Source organism: Acartia tonsa, chromosome 7, assembly GCF_053477335.1.
Source record: "Acartia tonsa isolate MP-2025a chromosome 7, ASM5347733v1, whole genome shotgun sequence".
Classification (NCBI taxonomy): Eukaryota; Metazoa; Arthropoda; class Copepoda; order Calanoida; family Acartiidae; genus Acartia; species Acartia tonsa.
In genome coordinates, this window is record NC_137266.1 from 18,795,848 (window position 1) to 18,810,629 (window position 14,782).

At 30.5% G+C, this 14,782-nt stretch overlaps 1 protein-coding gene across 2 annotated transcripts in view; it reads right to left on the minus strand.

Moving 5' to 3' along the window:
• Positions 1-3,413: 3,413 nt before the first annotated feature.
• The window catches only part of LOC145325000 (uncharacterized), a 40,375-nt gene continuing 29,006 nt past the window's right edge, over positions 3,414-14,782 (minus strand). Inside the window, exons 10-23 of one of the 2 annotated variants that reach the window (XM_080167779.1) lie at positions 14,536-14,595; positions 13,615-13,675; positions 10,258-10,343; positions 9,759-9,810; positions 9,324-9,370; positions 8,906-8,976; positions 8,398-8,488; positions 7,886-7,941; positions 7,317-7,376; positions 6,897-6,997; positions 6,646-6,713; positions 6,150-6,237; positions 5,425-5,478; positions 3,414-4,034 (exon numbers count right to left, since the gene is read on the minus strand). In XM_080167779.1, coding sequence (XP_080023905.1) covers positions 3,822-4,034; positions 5,425-5,478; positions 6,150-6,237; positions 6,646-6,713; positions 6,897-6,997; positions 7,317-7,376; positions 7,886-7,941; positions 8,398-8,488; positions 8,906-8,976; positions 9,324-9,370; positions 9,759-9,810; positions 10,258-10,343; positions 13,615-13,675; positions 14,536-14,595 — 1,108 coding nt within the window. In that variant the 3' untranslated portion in view covers positions 3,414-3,821. The remainder of the gene's footprint in view (positions 4,035-5,424; positions 5,479-6,149; positions 6,238-6,645; positions 6,714-6,896; positions 6,998-7,316; positions 7,377-7,885; positions 7,942-8,397; positions 8,489-8,905; positions 8,977-9,323; positions 9,371-9,758; positions 9,811-10,257; positions 10,344-13,614; positions 13,676-14,535; positions 14,596-14,782) is intronic. The other variant, XM_080167780.1, reaches the window with a different exon arrangement.

Sequence of the window (14,782 nt, forward strand, 5' to 3'; positions counted from 1 at the left end):
GGCTGCGGTGGCAGCCCCTAAGATTTCCGCCATTATTTAATTTAAATGCAACTATAGTAACCACTGTTTTAAATCTTAACTTATGAATAAGATAAGTAAGAATTTGTAGTTTATTTTGTATTCATCTTCTCTGAAAAAAAAACATAATTGGATTTGGATTATTTCCATAAAATATGTTTAACAAAGGGTGAAAACATCCATAAAAGCAAAACTTGCAAATAAAATTCTTATACTGATATTGTAAAATAAAAGCGATGTGGCAGCCGTGACAGATACTCTATCAGAAAGGTCAGATTATTGAATTTCAACTTAAATAATACTTAATAATACTTAATACTTTGTCACTTTATACTTTTAATTTATATACTTAAATAATTCTAAGCTACTTATGGTATCGACAGTTCTAGTTTACTTACACTATTTCAGCCTAAAGCCTTAACAAATTAATGAATAAAAAAAGAACTTACAAAATTTTTATTCAGGAAAAGAGAAAGTATTGGAAATAAAAAATGGCTAACATTAATATAAACAAATCCGTATATTTCTAGAGATAAAGCAACCTCGCTAAACAATTAATCACACCTCTCTCTCTAGCGCTCTCTGTTTTATATATTTTGTTTATTTATTCACCTTCTTATTTTTATAACCACAACGAACGTTTAAAGCTAAAGCCTTTTATAATAATACAGATGAGAATGAAAAAAAAACAATTATGCCTGTTATTTAAATGGGATATGGGTTTAATGTTGTTGTTTTTTTTCCTAATAAAAACAACCATGTTTTACTTTTTTAAATTGCAAGTATATGACCAATAACATTTTTTAATGTACAAATACAAAGACTTTATTTGTTGATCATAATTATCTGCAAGAAGTAGTCACCAATTTAGGTTTATTTTTGGTATTCTGGAATCTTGGGTAACGATTTTCCTAGGAGAATTAAGTATGGGCAGAAAAATAGTGCTAATCATTTGTTTCATTTATTTTTTTAGGACGATTTTAACTGTCAATTCATAACTTTATACCAACAAGCATTTTTATCGCTTTTGTATAATGTATGTAATAATAGTTTATTTTTATTTCAACAAACAATGGTTAGCGGAACTGTATATCTTAATTTGAGAATATATGACTATTGAATGATAAAAAGCTAATGGGATTTCTAACATAAACATACAATCAGACTTTAACAGCTGTTTATAAATGTCAAGATTCAGAATCACATAAATAGTAGGTACTCCTATATAATGATAAAGCTTAATAGATATGCCTATTTCGGGTGTTTGTTAACCTCTATTTTAGAGATAGGAATATCCAAATATTAATTTTATTTCATCTGTTAACTAAATAATATTTTTTGGAAAATTATCACATTTAGTTTGGGTATGACTAAAGCATTACTGTTTATCCCAAGAGCTTTCTAAAGTTTTAAAATCTCCTTAAGCCTCCTTTTTTCTCCCTCCTTTGTAGATATACTATACATATTTTTACAGCGGGGCTTTTCTTTCACTTGGGGCTGAATTTTTACCTTTACTTACTTTTTGAGGTTAAATTTATGAAAAATTGATGATTTGAATAAATTAAGATAAAATAGCAAAGCAACTTCCTACATTATACAACTACACAGGTTAAAATTGTCCCTTTTTTATCTTTAATTTTCTGCTCCTCAAGCCTTAAAATGACTTTTGTATGTAAGGGAAATCGATAGAAATAACTTCTCCCCTTAAAACATTTATAGTTATTGTTTTAGATAAAAAGAAACCAAACAAATATTCTGTGGAGGGTATTGTGCTTGGCTGTTCTCAAACGGTACAGCCATTTTCAATTTTACTCGACACATAGACAAGTAACAAGCTCAATTTGTGAATGGGCTCGGATGCACAAAATTACATGTTAAGCACATAAATTCCTCCTTCATCATTTTTATATTTGTTTGTTTGTTTATTACTTTAGGTCACATTAGGTTAGGTTAGGTGATGGTATCCCACAGGGTTAGGCCTTAAGTATAGGGCCTGAGGTGTTAGAGCCCCTCGCAGAGGTTAGACAATGTGGTCGACAGGTGCTTTGAGGAACAGCACAAAAAATATTGCCCCACTAATCGCTTAGTGGGGCCAAATTTTGTGAAAAATCCACCAAAATCACATTAAAAATCTACAAAAATTAAACAAAATCATAGAAGGGTTATTAACATAAGATTTTATTTAATTTTTGTAGATTTTTTGTGTGATTTTGAAGGATTTTTTACGAAAACAATTTTGCTCACTAAGCGATTAGTGGGGCAATTTCTTTTAAGAATCCACCTCAGGCTTTTCATCTATGAATAGCATCTTTCTTGTTACATAATATTGTGCATGTACAGTGTATTTTCTGCTTGCTTCATTGCTCAGTTATTCATACATACATTCCAGGGACCTTAAGGGATAAGACAAAGGATGATAAATTAATATACTTATTGATAATTAATAAAATTACCCCTTTTGTAGAACTATTGGTTGAAAAGTGTGTACACTACTGTTTAAAAATTCAATAAAAGTACTCAAAGTTTTGAGCCAACAAATAAAGTAATAAGTCTTTAAAGCTTTGGGTATTAGTGTATTGTACAGTCTATTGTCCCCTTCCTTACTGCATACATAAATACTCAGGAAGGAATTCACTTCCGCATATGTATCATAATATCAAATCGTCATAATTAATTTATCAACAAAGCACAATCAGCATCTTTCCTTAGCTATGCACAATATAAAATCTCTCTAATCTATATTTTTTGTGTTATTGTTGCGAATATTTTAGGATTATTCGGATGTTATACTATGTGGACGTTAATGAACATCATAAACTAATACCCAAAAATGCTTTCTTGGAAATTAATATTGTAAACAAGGATGTCAATATACAAAGAAAAGAAAAAAATCTAAGACATATGAGTGATCACAATTTGCATCTCACAAACCATTTAAACTTGTTATTACAGTAATAATTGTATTCTAAGTCTTCTGTTCAGTGAAGCTTTTACAGTTCCTCTGTAAATTTTTAGTTATTATCTAGGAAGGCAAAACTTTGAGAAAATAATGCCATTCCAATTTATAAGATAGAATATCCTTACATGCTAGGAGCGAAAATATAAATATTAAGGTGATTACGTGTAGAACGTATGTTGCGTGTGGTAAAAAGGGGAATATTTTGTTGTTTAGTTAAGCAGCTTCTGTCTCATTTTCTTATTTCTTATACTAAAGTAATAGGGTGTCTTTCTTTCAATTCTATGAATATATACTCGTAATCTATAATACAAAGTAGAACGATGTCTGTCTGTTTGTTTGTAGCGAAGGATCTCGCTAACCGCTGAACCGATCGGGTTCTCCTTTACAGGGTTGCTTCTCCTAAGCCGCTAGTTCATATATAAAGTAACAAAATTAATAAAGCAAAACAAACATTTTTATTTATTTATTTCATAAATATTTAATATTTCAAAAACTATTAGAAATATAAAATACTATTGCAGTAAAGTTAATTTATTATTTTAACATTTTAAAATCAAGCAAAGAGGGTTTGTTATCTATTTGAAGCTTTAAACTTATGAGTAATATAAATTAATATAAACCCATTAGTCAATAAAGGTTTTTTTTCAATGTTATAAAAGAATTTAGCAAAAAGATTTAAATTGAGCATTTGGTTCTTTAAAAAATAGCTAATACTGAATTTCTACATGATCAATTGGCCAACAATTTTAATGTGTTTTAAAGATTTATTAGAACGTGATCTCGAAACTAAAATAATGTTTCTAAACTTTTTCATGATCATCGGTGACATCATAATATTACAAAATTAATATCTTAAATAATAAATAATACATCCAGCGATCAAAAATAAAACAGCATAAACAAAAACATCGCATTTAGACAGGCTTGTCTTTACTAGCTGAACTTCTGGCAGTTTCTTGGCCACTGCGGCAGCTCTTTTAGGGGCTACTGGCCGCTCCTCTTTTGTCATTTCATCCTCATGCTTCTCTTGTATTGTTGATTTTTCGGCACAGTTTTCCTGAAAAAAAATAGTTTGTTAAAAAACCTTTAAAACACCAAAAAAAAAAATATATTTTCACGCAGATGTTAAAACACCCATTAAATTCTTTTTTGCTAGGGGTTTGCAGTCAACATTTCACTGGAGAACCGAGGGAGAATTTACCTCTCCTAACCCCTTATCCCTATCCCCACTAAATAAAAAATCACTCCATGACTTGAAATAAGTTTTCCTTTACGACTCTTCAAATTATCTAGTTGTAAAAGAGTTCTTTTTGACAATCAGAAACACCCGTACAGATATAAGGCACCATGCATATTTTAATATAACGATATTATTTGTTAAACATTAAAACCTTATTAACATAGGAATTAAAGTCATTTGATTTATATTTCAAAATAGCATAAACCTCAAATGAATTATTTTTAAAAAGGACTATCGATTCTAGCAATTTTTCACAAAAATTTTCATAATTGTAGTATTTTAGAGCATTGACAGATGAAATATAATTATAGTAATGAGTTAGTGAAAAAACACACACAACCTAAAACATAAAACACATTTATTAGGAAACTTCCACCAAAGGGTTAAATAAAGGATATTAATCAGTTACCAATACAAATCTTCTCTTATGGCATTACCAACATAAAATCTATGTTTAAAGATCTTCTTGAATGCTCAAATCTGACAGTAGAACATCACTGTCGTAATCTTCATCACACAGAGTAAGAGTATCAGTATCTTCATCATCATTTAAAGTTTCAGAATCAGAATTATCAAATTCATCATTAATGATAAGATAACAGTTGCAGATAAAATCAGTTTGAATAGTTTTTTCTTCTTGACAATTTTTAGTTTGGACGATTTTTTCATCTTGATAATTTTCAGTTTGGACGATTTTTTCATCGTTTGCAATGATTTTTTCTTCTATTCTATCAGTTTGAATATATTTTTCTTCTAATGGTAATTTTGTATTGACTGTTTGGACTAATTTAGATTCTTTTTCTTTTATTATTTCCTCTGTTTGAGTGAGTTTTTCATCATGCCCAACAATGATAGCTTCTGTAGAGTCAGATTGAGTCAATTTGTCCTGCATTTCTATAGAAACATCAATTTCATGTACATCAGTCATAGTAGCTACTTCTATTGAATCTTTAATGTTATTTTCTTGGCTTGGTACAGTTTCATCCTTGTTAGAATTAAATACTTGATTGCTATCATTGTTTAAAGCAGAATCATCTTTATGTTGGTTATTATGTGTAACTACTTTGTTTTTATATGTAGTGGTGGAAGCAACATGTACATTATTATTGGGAGTATCAAAACAAGGGCTAACTATTTCTACTCTGTCCTGAGAAGTAGTTTGTAAGTCAGAGATATCTTCATGATGGCCTGATGAATCTGTTGTTACCTGAAATACGGTATCAAAGTCAGATTCAGCGTCCGCCATCCATTTACCAAGGGCCTATGCAAATCAATTAATTAGTAGCGGCGCGCTGCTACTCTGTAATATACTTTGTTTAGCTCTTTTTTATATTCTTAACCTTGTCTGTCTGTCCATAAAATTACAGACAATTTTATTATCTCGGTTGCTATCTAATTTAGATCTCTGATTTTTTTAAAGATACCTCACTAAAGAGCATCCAGAATATTTGTTACTTTGTTCGTCAGTCTGTCGGTCATCCTACTAACGAAATTTATAGTTTCAAGTTTATCATACTTCTCTCATCTTTGCCTTCCCTCTTTGTTTTGACGCTTGAACGTTTGCTAACTTAGTTTGTTTATCCAATCCATCCATGATATTATATTGCTTCGCTGCTTTTAATTGTTGTCATCCTTGTTTACATGAATATGCTTTATTTTGTTTTAGTAGTGCATCTTTATATTAGGTTAGTAATTTAATTGTTATTATATTGTTTTGAAATATATTTTAAGTACATACAAAAAAAGAATAGTTACGTATAGTATGCAAGAAATTTAACTGAATATATAACTCAAAGCTAGTTATGTTGTATACCCTTGAAAATCCCCAATTTAATATGACAGATACAGCCAAATGTGTTTAGGACTGCTGTTCCGTGGAGCTGACATGCATTCATTCCCTGGTTATAGAGAAGTTGTGCTATTAACAATTACCTTATCTTTAAGAGAAGCATATTCCTCTCTGATTTGAATAAGTTTGCTTTCCATAATTTCTAATTGGTCGTCTTTTTCTGTTATTTTCCTGAAGTAGAAATATTTTTTTTGACAAAGCAAAATTAATGTAAATGCAGCTTATTGGTTATGACATATCCTACAACGACACTGATGTTTACCAGTTTTCTAGGCATAAATACCTATGCTTGTATCAAGGCTTGGATATGTTTACCTAACTTGTTTGTGAGTCCAGCCTTTACCTAAAAGTGCATGACTTAGGGGGAGGTGGAGTAAGGAAAAAAGGCACTTTCTCAACTGTGACAGACAGACAGACTCATGTTTTGGAGACCACTAATTTAGAGCTTCTTGGGATAAATATCATTATTCTCTATTGTTTTCCTAAAAAGGCATAAAGGATATGGAGCTAAACCTAACCAAAATTAATTAATCTAAAAAAATAATAAGTAGATAATGTCATGTAATAAAAATAGTTTACCTTAAAAGATATTGTGTTTCTTCTCTGGATCTATCCAATTCTTCTCTTAAGCCTTCTCCATCCGTTATCTTTAATAAAATTCAAGTTAAGATTAACAAGTAACAAGTGCCCAAAGTTTTTGTTGGCTGAAAAATTAGGGACCATATTGAATTTTGATTGTTTGGTTCCAAACTAGTGGTTTATAAACCATTTGATTTAAATCAAGTCACCGTCCATTATCGTATCCCTTTATATTGCTGAATAATTCTAACCTTCTGCCTGCTTCTAAACTCCTTCATTTCTTCCCGCATTCGTAGATTTTCGTCCCTGATCATCTCAAGCTCCCGTTTAGTGGTTTCCAGTTGATAACGCACTGATAAATATGGAAATTATCAATTTAAGATTTGGATTGAATTAAATTCTAAAGTTTAAATCTAAATACCATTGGTTTAATTTATGATATTTTTAATAAAAAAAAACTTTCTTTTAAAAAATTCTTAGAGGGGCGAAGATATTTTTTTCCAGAGGGGCGAATATTCTTGGTAAGGTGTATGTAATCTCCCTGAAATTTATTATAAACCTTCCCTGAACCTATAGGAAGCTTCACTATAAATATCGGTTCAGCGGAAAACGAGATAATTCGCTACACACATAGACGTACAGACATCCTGTTACTTTTATATAAGGATTACCTAAATCTGTATCGTCTCTGCTGACTCTTGATTTGTCGAGGTTTGGTGAGTCACACAATTCTAAAATAAATAAAATGAAATAAAATAGTTATTTCTCTTAGCGTATTATAAACAACTTTCCACGAATAAAAAATGTTCAATTACAAGAATAAAAACTGTATTTAAACTCCTAGATGCCGAAGGCACGGGCTAAAAAAAGGTTTTAATCTTATGGTTATTGTATATACATTTTTGTATTAGTAGAAAACTGGATATAATACGATGCTAGACATAATTGTTTCGTATGGATGAGAACCGGTTCTAATCCACCGTATATTAATCGATTTCGAATGAATACAAAAAAACATTTAATCCTTTTTAAATTTTAGTTTTATAAAGTATAAAAGTTGGGGAAAAGGTTACCATTTGGAAATGAAATTACACTTTCCGAGAATAAAATGGAATTTTTAAGGAACATATAAAAAGCTTTCCTGTACAGTTCAGAGGTTATCGAGATCATTAACTTTAGGAAGAAAGCAACATGCACAGACAGTTTGATACCCTGTTACTTCCATATAAGGACAGCTTACCCATTGATTCATCCTGTGTCAGGAACAAAGCTGATGTTGGGGTTGATATTCCACTACTAAAATATAAAGAAAATATTTTTAAATAACTATCTAATTATCAGGGATCTAAAGGGATAAAACTAATAAATCATAAACAAAATTACCTGTAGATTAAAATCTTTGATTAAAGCGTTTTTAGCGTTTTTTTCATTATTTATTACCAATAAAGTATTATAGAGGTTAAAATTGATGATAGATAAATCTTAACACGAATGATTGTATTCTTTAAAGAAAAACTATGGATTGGGGTGGAGGATTGGTTATTTTATCGGCCAATATAATCCTCCTTTTGTATTACTATAACATAAATTATAATAATAAGAGATCTAATTTTAATTTCCTGAATTTACAAATCAGGCACCAAAAACCATTTTTCAAATATTACCTTATATTTTTTTTTAGATTTTACCTGTTTGTTTCAGGAATCTAAATGCAAATTATAAAAAGGGAGGGATTATCTTTTAAAAAATTACCTTAGACTGCTGTCCAAAGTTCTGACCGTAGTTGGTGTTGATAATACAGAACTTCTACAACTCTCAGATTCAAGGCAAAGGATTTTCTCCTCTTTAACCATAATATATATTCAATTTCATGTTATAAAGACAATTCCTTTCCATTTCATTTCATGTTATAGAGCTTAAAATCCTTGTGCTTTTTTTCAGTTTTGTTAAGAAAAGAAACAATTCTAATAGTATGAGAAGAAAAAAATATTTCAAATATTTCATATTTTAAAGCATACAAAATAGTAAGGTATTTGTTTGTTTGTACGTTACAATCTCTATAACTCAACCATTTTATAGAAGCTTCACATTTATCAATGATGGTTTTAGGTTATTTAAATTTTGAGAAGGGTGTCCTTATATCTCTTTTTACTATCCACACAGCTGTTGTAAGACATTTAAAAGTAAAAAAGAAATTGATAAATATTATACAAAATGAGAAAGCATAATCAAGGATAAAATTGATTATGAATAAAATTTCCTAATCTCATTTTTTCCTCTTGTAAATCTTTGTCGTTCCTCCAAACTCTGTCCAACTCTTCTTCAAATAACCTAAAAATATTGCAGTAAGTTTTTTTTGGTTTAGGCTAAAATAATGACTGGTCCAATTGAGTTATAGGAAAGTCTCATTTACTTACTATTGTTGTCTTAGGCTTGTTGCCAAAAAATAACTCTAGGGGCACACCCGAAAGTAATCTTAAAATTAACAAATATTTGCTTCCGTTAGCACAGAAATACACAGACCTTGTATATTATGTATGAGACGCCTATTGGTACAAGGTATCTTTACAAAAATTTAAGCTATTAATCTTAAATAATAGCTGAGAAAATTATGTTCCTTAAAGAGGGACGGACAATTTGAGGTATAGAATAGCTTCGCTACTACAAAAAAAACATACCTTCGTTCTTCTGCCATCTTGGTCTGATACTCAACTTTAATATTTTCCTGATAAAAGAAATTTAATAACATATAGAAATTATATTTAACTATTTTAAAAAAAAGGAAACCATTTTATAAAGGTTGTGTCGACATGTCCTAAAAGTCCCAATGTATAATTTTTTTTTTTTATTAGTTTGAAGACAACTAGGGTAAAAAAGCAAGGGGTCTTTAACATTTTTAAAAATAAAAGCATAACTAAAGCTGTATCTATTTAGAAAAGAAGTATCAAAATTACCTACCTTAAGACAAAAAATTGCTCTCTAAGCTTTTTAAAACTCGACAGCCGCAAACCAGCCGCGAAAAATCCGCCATTTTACAAATAGATCATTGACAAGCAGACAAACGGCCGTAAAGTTGCAGCTGGCTGGCAGCTGTCGAGCCTTCATAATTTTACCTGTGATTGTTTAACATTGACGACAACTGTTTCCAGATTTGACACATCTTGTCTTAAATAATTAAATATATTAGGGACGAAGCTACTATATAAGTTAAAGTAATGTCGTCATTTGGTCGTAGAACACTGATTTTAGTCTCGAAGAACTGTATTCCCTTTGCCGTCGGTCTGTCAGTCTCTTTTAACGCTATATACGAAATGTTATTTTCTCTGCTGCTATTTAGGTTATACTGCTGATATTTTTTGTGTAGATACTTCTTACCAAAGAACATCCAGTTTACAACTTACTTGGTCTGTCAGTCTGTCGGTCTTGCTACAAAAGACAAAATATTTATGTATTTATTAAATTTTCATGATTTTATTATTTATATCATATATTTATCAATCTTTATTGTTTTTTTATGGCCCTTGAACGTTTTTGTACAAACTAAAAACATGGCTTAAAGTCAGCAATATACAGATAGACTTAAAACGTAGCCGCTGCCTAGCCGCGTTTTACCTCAATTTATGAATAACTTGTCCTAGTGAAGAGATAACTTTGGCATCCTCAGAGATTTTTCTTTCCAAATTATTGACTTGAGCTTCCTAAATAAACAATTAAATAAAAAAAAAGCTACTTGTCCTTTCATCTATAGACATAAAATCCCTTAAACAACGTTGAATTCAATTCTGATGGTGTTACTCTTAGAAATTTTAGAAATTGGAAAATTGGACCACAAACACAAAAGATAAGTAAAAATAAGTGGATTTTTTAAACGATATGAAACGGTTGAAGCGAATATAGTGGGAATCAAAAATCGTGAGATTTTTATCATGCACGGTTGTATGAAAATATTTTAATTGCACACACATGAGTATGTGTGTGTAAGTGTGTGTATGTGTGTGTGTGTTTAGTGAGAGAGAAGGGGTGTTTTTACATTGAAATAATATGTTAGAATAGTTATTTCTCGTATCGTATTATAAACGGCTTTCCGCGGATATAGAATGTACAATTATAAGATTAAAACTAGTTTTAATCTTATGATTGTACATTTCTATATTCGTAGAAAACTGGATATAATACGATGCTAGACATAGTTTTTTTCGTATTCATGAGAACCGGTTCAAATGAATACGAGAAAATAAATTTTATATTTAAAGAAGCATTTTGAATTTAAAGATTTTTATTTTGTACAAATATGCCTTTTTTTCTTTTTTTTAAATATTACACATCTAAAAATAAATATTAGCTGAAATATGACATTTTCCTCCACTATATAATCTAAGATTGAAAAACTAAATTCAATCTATAATTCAGTAATAAATATAAAATATCAAGATTTTTTTAAGGACAAAGATCTTGAAAATTGCTTGTCTAACTTAGTAGTACTGTCCAAGTAAGATTGATGCATCTTTGAGTAGTTTTTAGCTATTTTTCTTAACTACCCCTTCCCTCCCTTTATGCTATTAGCGAGTTTCTAAAATTGTAATATTGTGTTAATACAGCCGAAAAGTCTTATTTAATATGACTTTTTTTTATAAATATTTCATAACATTACAATAATTTAGTGAGTAATTACATATTATGTAAGTGAGTAATTATTTTAGATATTATCCTAACCTAACCCCCCCCCCCCCACCATCCCTTTATGCTATTAGCGAGTTTCCAAAATTGTTATATTGTGTTAATACAGACGAAAAGTCTTATTTAATATGACTTTTTTTTATAAATATTTCATAACTTTACAATAATTTCGTGAGTAGTTATTTTTGGTCTCCCTAACCGCTGGACCGATATTGTTCGCCTTTACAGTGAAGCTTCTTATAGGTCCTGGGAAGGTTTTAAACTATTTTTGGAGAGGGTGTCTTCACCCCCCCCCCCAAAAAATATCTTTTTAACTCTTTTGAAACTCAAATTTAAAATGGGATGAGGTCGACTTTTCCCTCTTTTACCAGTACCCCTAGAGGCTTCTAGGGGCGTAGCCGTTAGTATGAATTATAAAAGATATGTCTTTTTGCAAAAACGCTTAAGAACAAGGATCTGAAGGGATAAGACAATGTATAATGATATGATGTACATTTCCCATTATGATGCATAATATTACAACTTCTCAAGATTGAAAGTATGGGTAGAAAAGTTTGGCCACTAAAGTTGTAACAATAATTCATGCAAGTACCCAAAGTTTTAACCAAGGAATTGCTTTGGTACCAGTATAATTTCCAGTCCAATGTCCACTCCCTGCCGGCTTAGAGAAATATAGAGAGAGAGGAATTCACTGCGAGTGTATGTGTGCATAAAAGTATGGTGTGCCCAAATTTCTGCAAAAATACCAGTTTAAAAAACCACCAATTAAAAAAGAAAATTATGTGGCATAGTGTCTTTCGTGTCAACGCCTCTTAAGGGGCGCTTCGTCGTATTTTCACAATGGCTTTTGATAGATTATTTAAGGTTAGCTTAGGTGATTGCCCCCAGGGCTAGCCAATTAGCCCAAAAGGGTATGAACCCCCCCCCCCCACCTTAAGGGATATAAATAGAAGAAAAGCTACTGTGAAAATACGAAGAAACGCCCCTTAAGAGGCGTTGCCATGATAGGGACTATACCCCAAATATGTTAAACTCAAAAGATACAGAAAACTCAAATTAGAAAATAATTTAATAAATGTTGATATATATTAGCCAACATTCAATCAAACACAAATTATTAATACACCAATCATTAATATTTGCTATTATTATACCCATGATAATATGCTAAATGGTATGGACACCCCTGCAGTGGTCCCTCTGCATGATGATGGTAGCCCAAGTATGTGATACTACCAGGACAACAGAACTATAGTAGAGCCACATACATTCCAAACCATATATGTGCAAGAATGCGGCATCACACACACTTACACACACACACACACACATACTCACATACTCAAACACATAAAAACTCACATATTAGTTCCTCCCCCACACACTCACACACACACTAGTGGATGATATAACATAATTCTCTTTTAGCTTAAACACACTTAAAAATAAAGTTTTAAATCTTATTTTTGTTAATTTATAAAAGTTACAATATATTTACAATGTTAAAAAAATAAGATAAGCATTTTAAAAAGAAGAAAAAATACATTTATAGTTAAAGAACAATAGTATTTTCAAATAAATAACTAATTATAAGTGTAATTAAAAAGCCTGGATTCTATTTTTTGATGTTTCATAAAACCAAAAATAATTCGCTTCTCACAAAAAAATTTTAGCTCGAGTTTTTATTTATGGCTGTAACACAATATTTAGAGGAAATGATTAGACTATTCAGAATTGTCTATCTCTTTATCCCTGGAATACCACATTCCATTTGACCTCCGAAAAGATAAAAATATTTGCTGAGAGAAAATGAGAGAGAGAAAGAGAGTGTAATTGAGAGAAAAAGAAAGAAACAGAGAGACAGAAGGAGCTTTGGTAAGTGAAAGATAATTTATATGTATTTCTAGTATGGTTTTATCAGGGATCTTAAGGACTAAGACAATAAACGATAAATTAATATACAAATGACGCTTTCTGTAGATAAATATGATTTGCAAAACAGTTTGAACTCTGATAGTCTTTTACCCAACGTCTTTAAGGCAACGAATGAGAGAACGTGTTTATATCATTGATGTCCCATGTTACCATATAAGAAAATAAGCCCAGGATTTGTAAGACTATGAAAATGAATTTACTCTTTATTTGAAAAATAATAGGATGTTACCTATATGTGTGCAGTGCATGTTCCGAAAGAACTCGCAAACCACTTGACAGAAATGGCTCTATAAGTTACAATATCCTATTTGCTATCCACTACATTAGGGTAATCTATAGTTTTACAAAGAAACCAACCTTGTGTCTTAATGTCTCTTCTAGATCAAGATTTTCTTTTCTTAGCAGGGCTTTCTCATTTCTATAACAAATATAAAATCACGAAACTTGTGGACGGACATTATGTAGAATAGATTTCAAAAAGTGGAAAAAAAACAGTAGCAAAGTGCCAAAAATCAAAGTGAGTTATAGAGAAGATGTTCAGTTGAATAAAAATTTAAAAAGAGACAAATTTGCGATAAATCATAGAAAATCAAGAGATCTTATAATAGTTTTAATGTCATTTGAAGCTTCATCGACAGACCGTTGAACTAAGTAAATTATATACTAGATGTTCATTAGTCCAGTGAATAGCAGCCAAGAAAATCACTTTTCCCCTAAATCGTTACAGACGGACAGACAGACACATTGGATTTTATAGTAGCTAATCGACTAATAAAGTTAATCATGGAGTAGCTTTATTACTAACAATGATGACAACATCGATAATAGCGAAGCGAAGATATATAGAATAAATATATTACATATTTTGGGTATAGTCCCTTTCGTGGCAACGCACCTTAAGGGGCAATTCTTCGTATTTTTCACAGTAGCTTTTCTCCTATTTCTAGCCCATGCATGGCCCATTACCTAACCTTGTGGAGCAATACCTTACCCAATATAACCTAACCTAACCTAAAATAACCTATAAAAAGCCATTTTAAAAATACGACGAATCTCCGATTTGTCAAATTATATAGACAATGTGGTAAAGAATATAAAATTGTTAGGCTTTCTAAATTGTACCTTTCTATTACATGAATATTATTATGCAAAGTTTGAAATAGAACAATTCTAACATATCTAAAACGAAAATAGCTAACCATTACATACGTACATACGGATGGACCGACCCTAATTATAGAAAAGCCTTACTATTAAAAACATTGTAAATATACATGCCTGAGATTTTCAAACTTTTTCTTGTCCTCAAGATTTGCACTCGATGATGTCAGGATTTTACTGAATTAGACACGTTTTCTTTACATTATTAGCTTTAAACTATTTCTTTAAGGATGCAACTGTCCATAGAAAAATATAATAATAGTTGTTTCTCGCATCGTATTATAAACAGCTTTCCGCGGATATAGAATGTATAATTATACGATTAAAACCAGTTTAAACTGGTTTTAATCTTATGATTGTACAT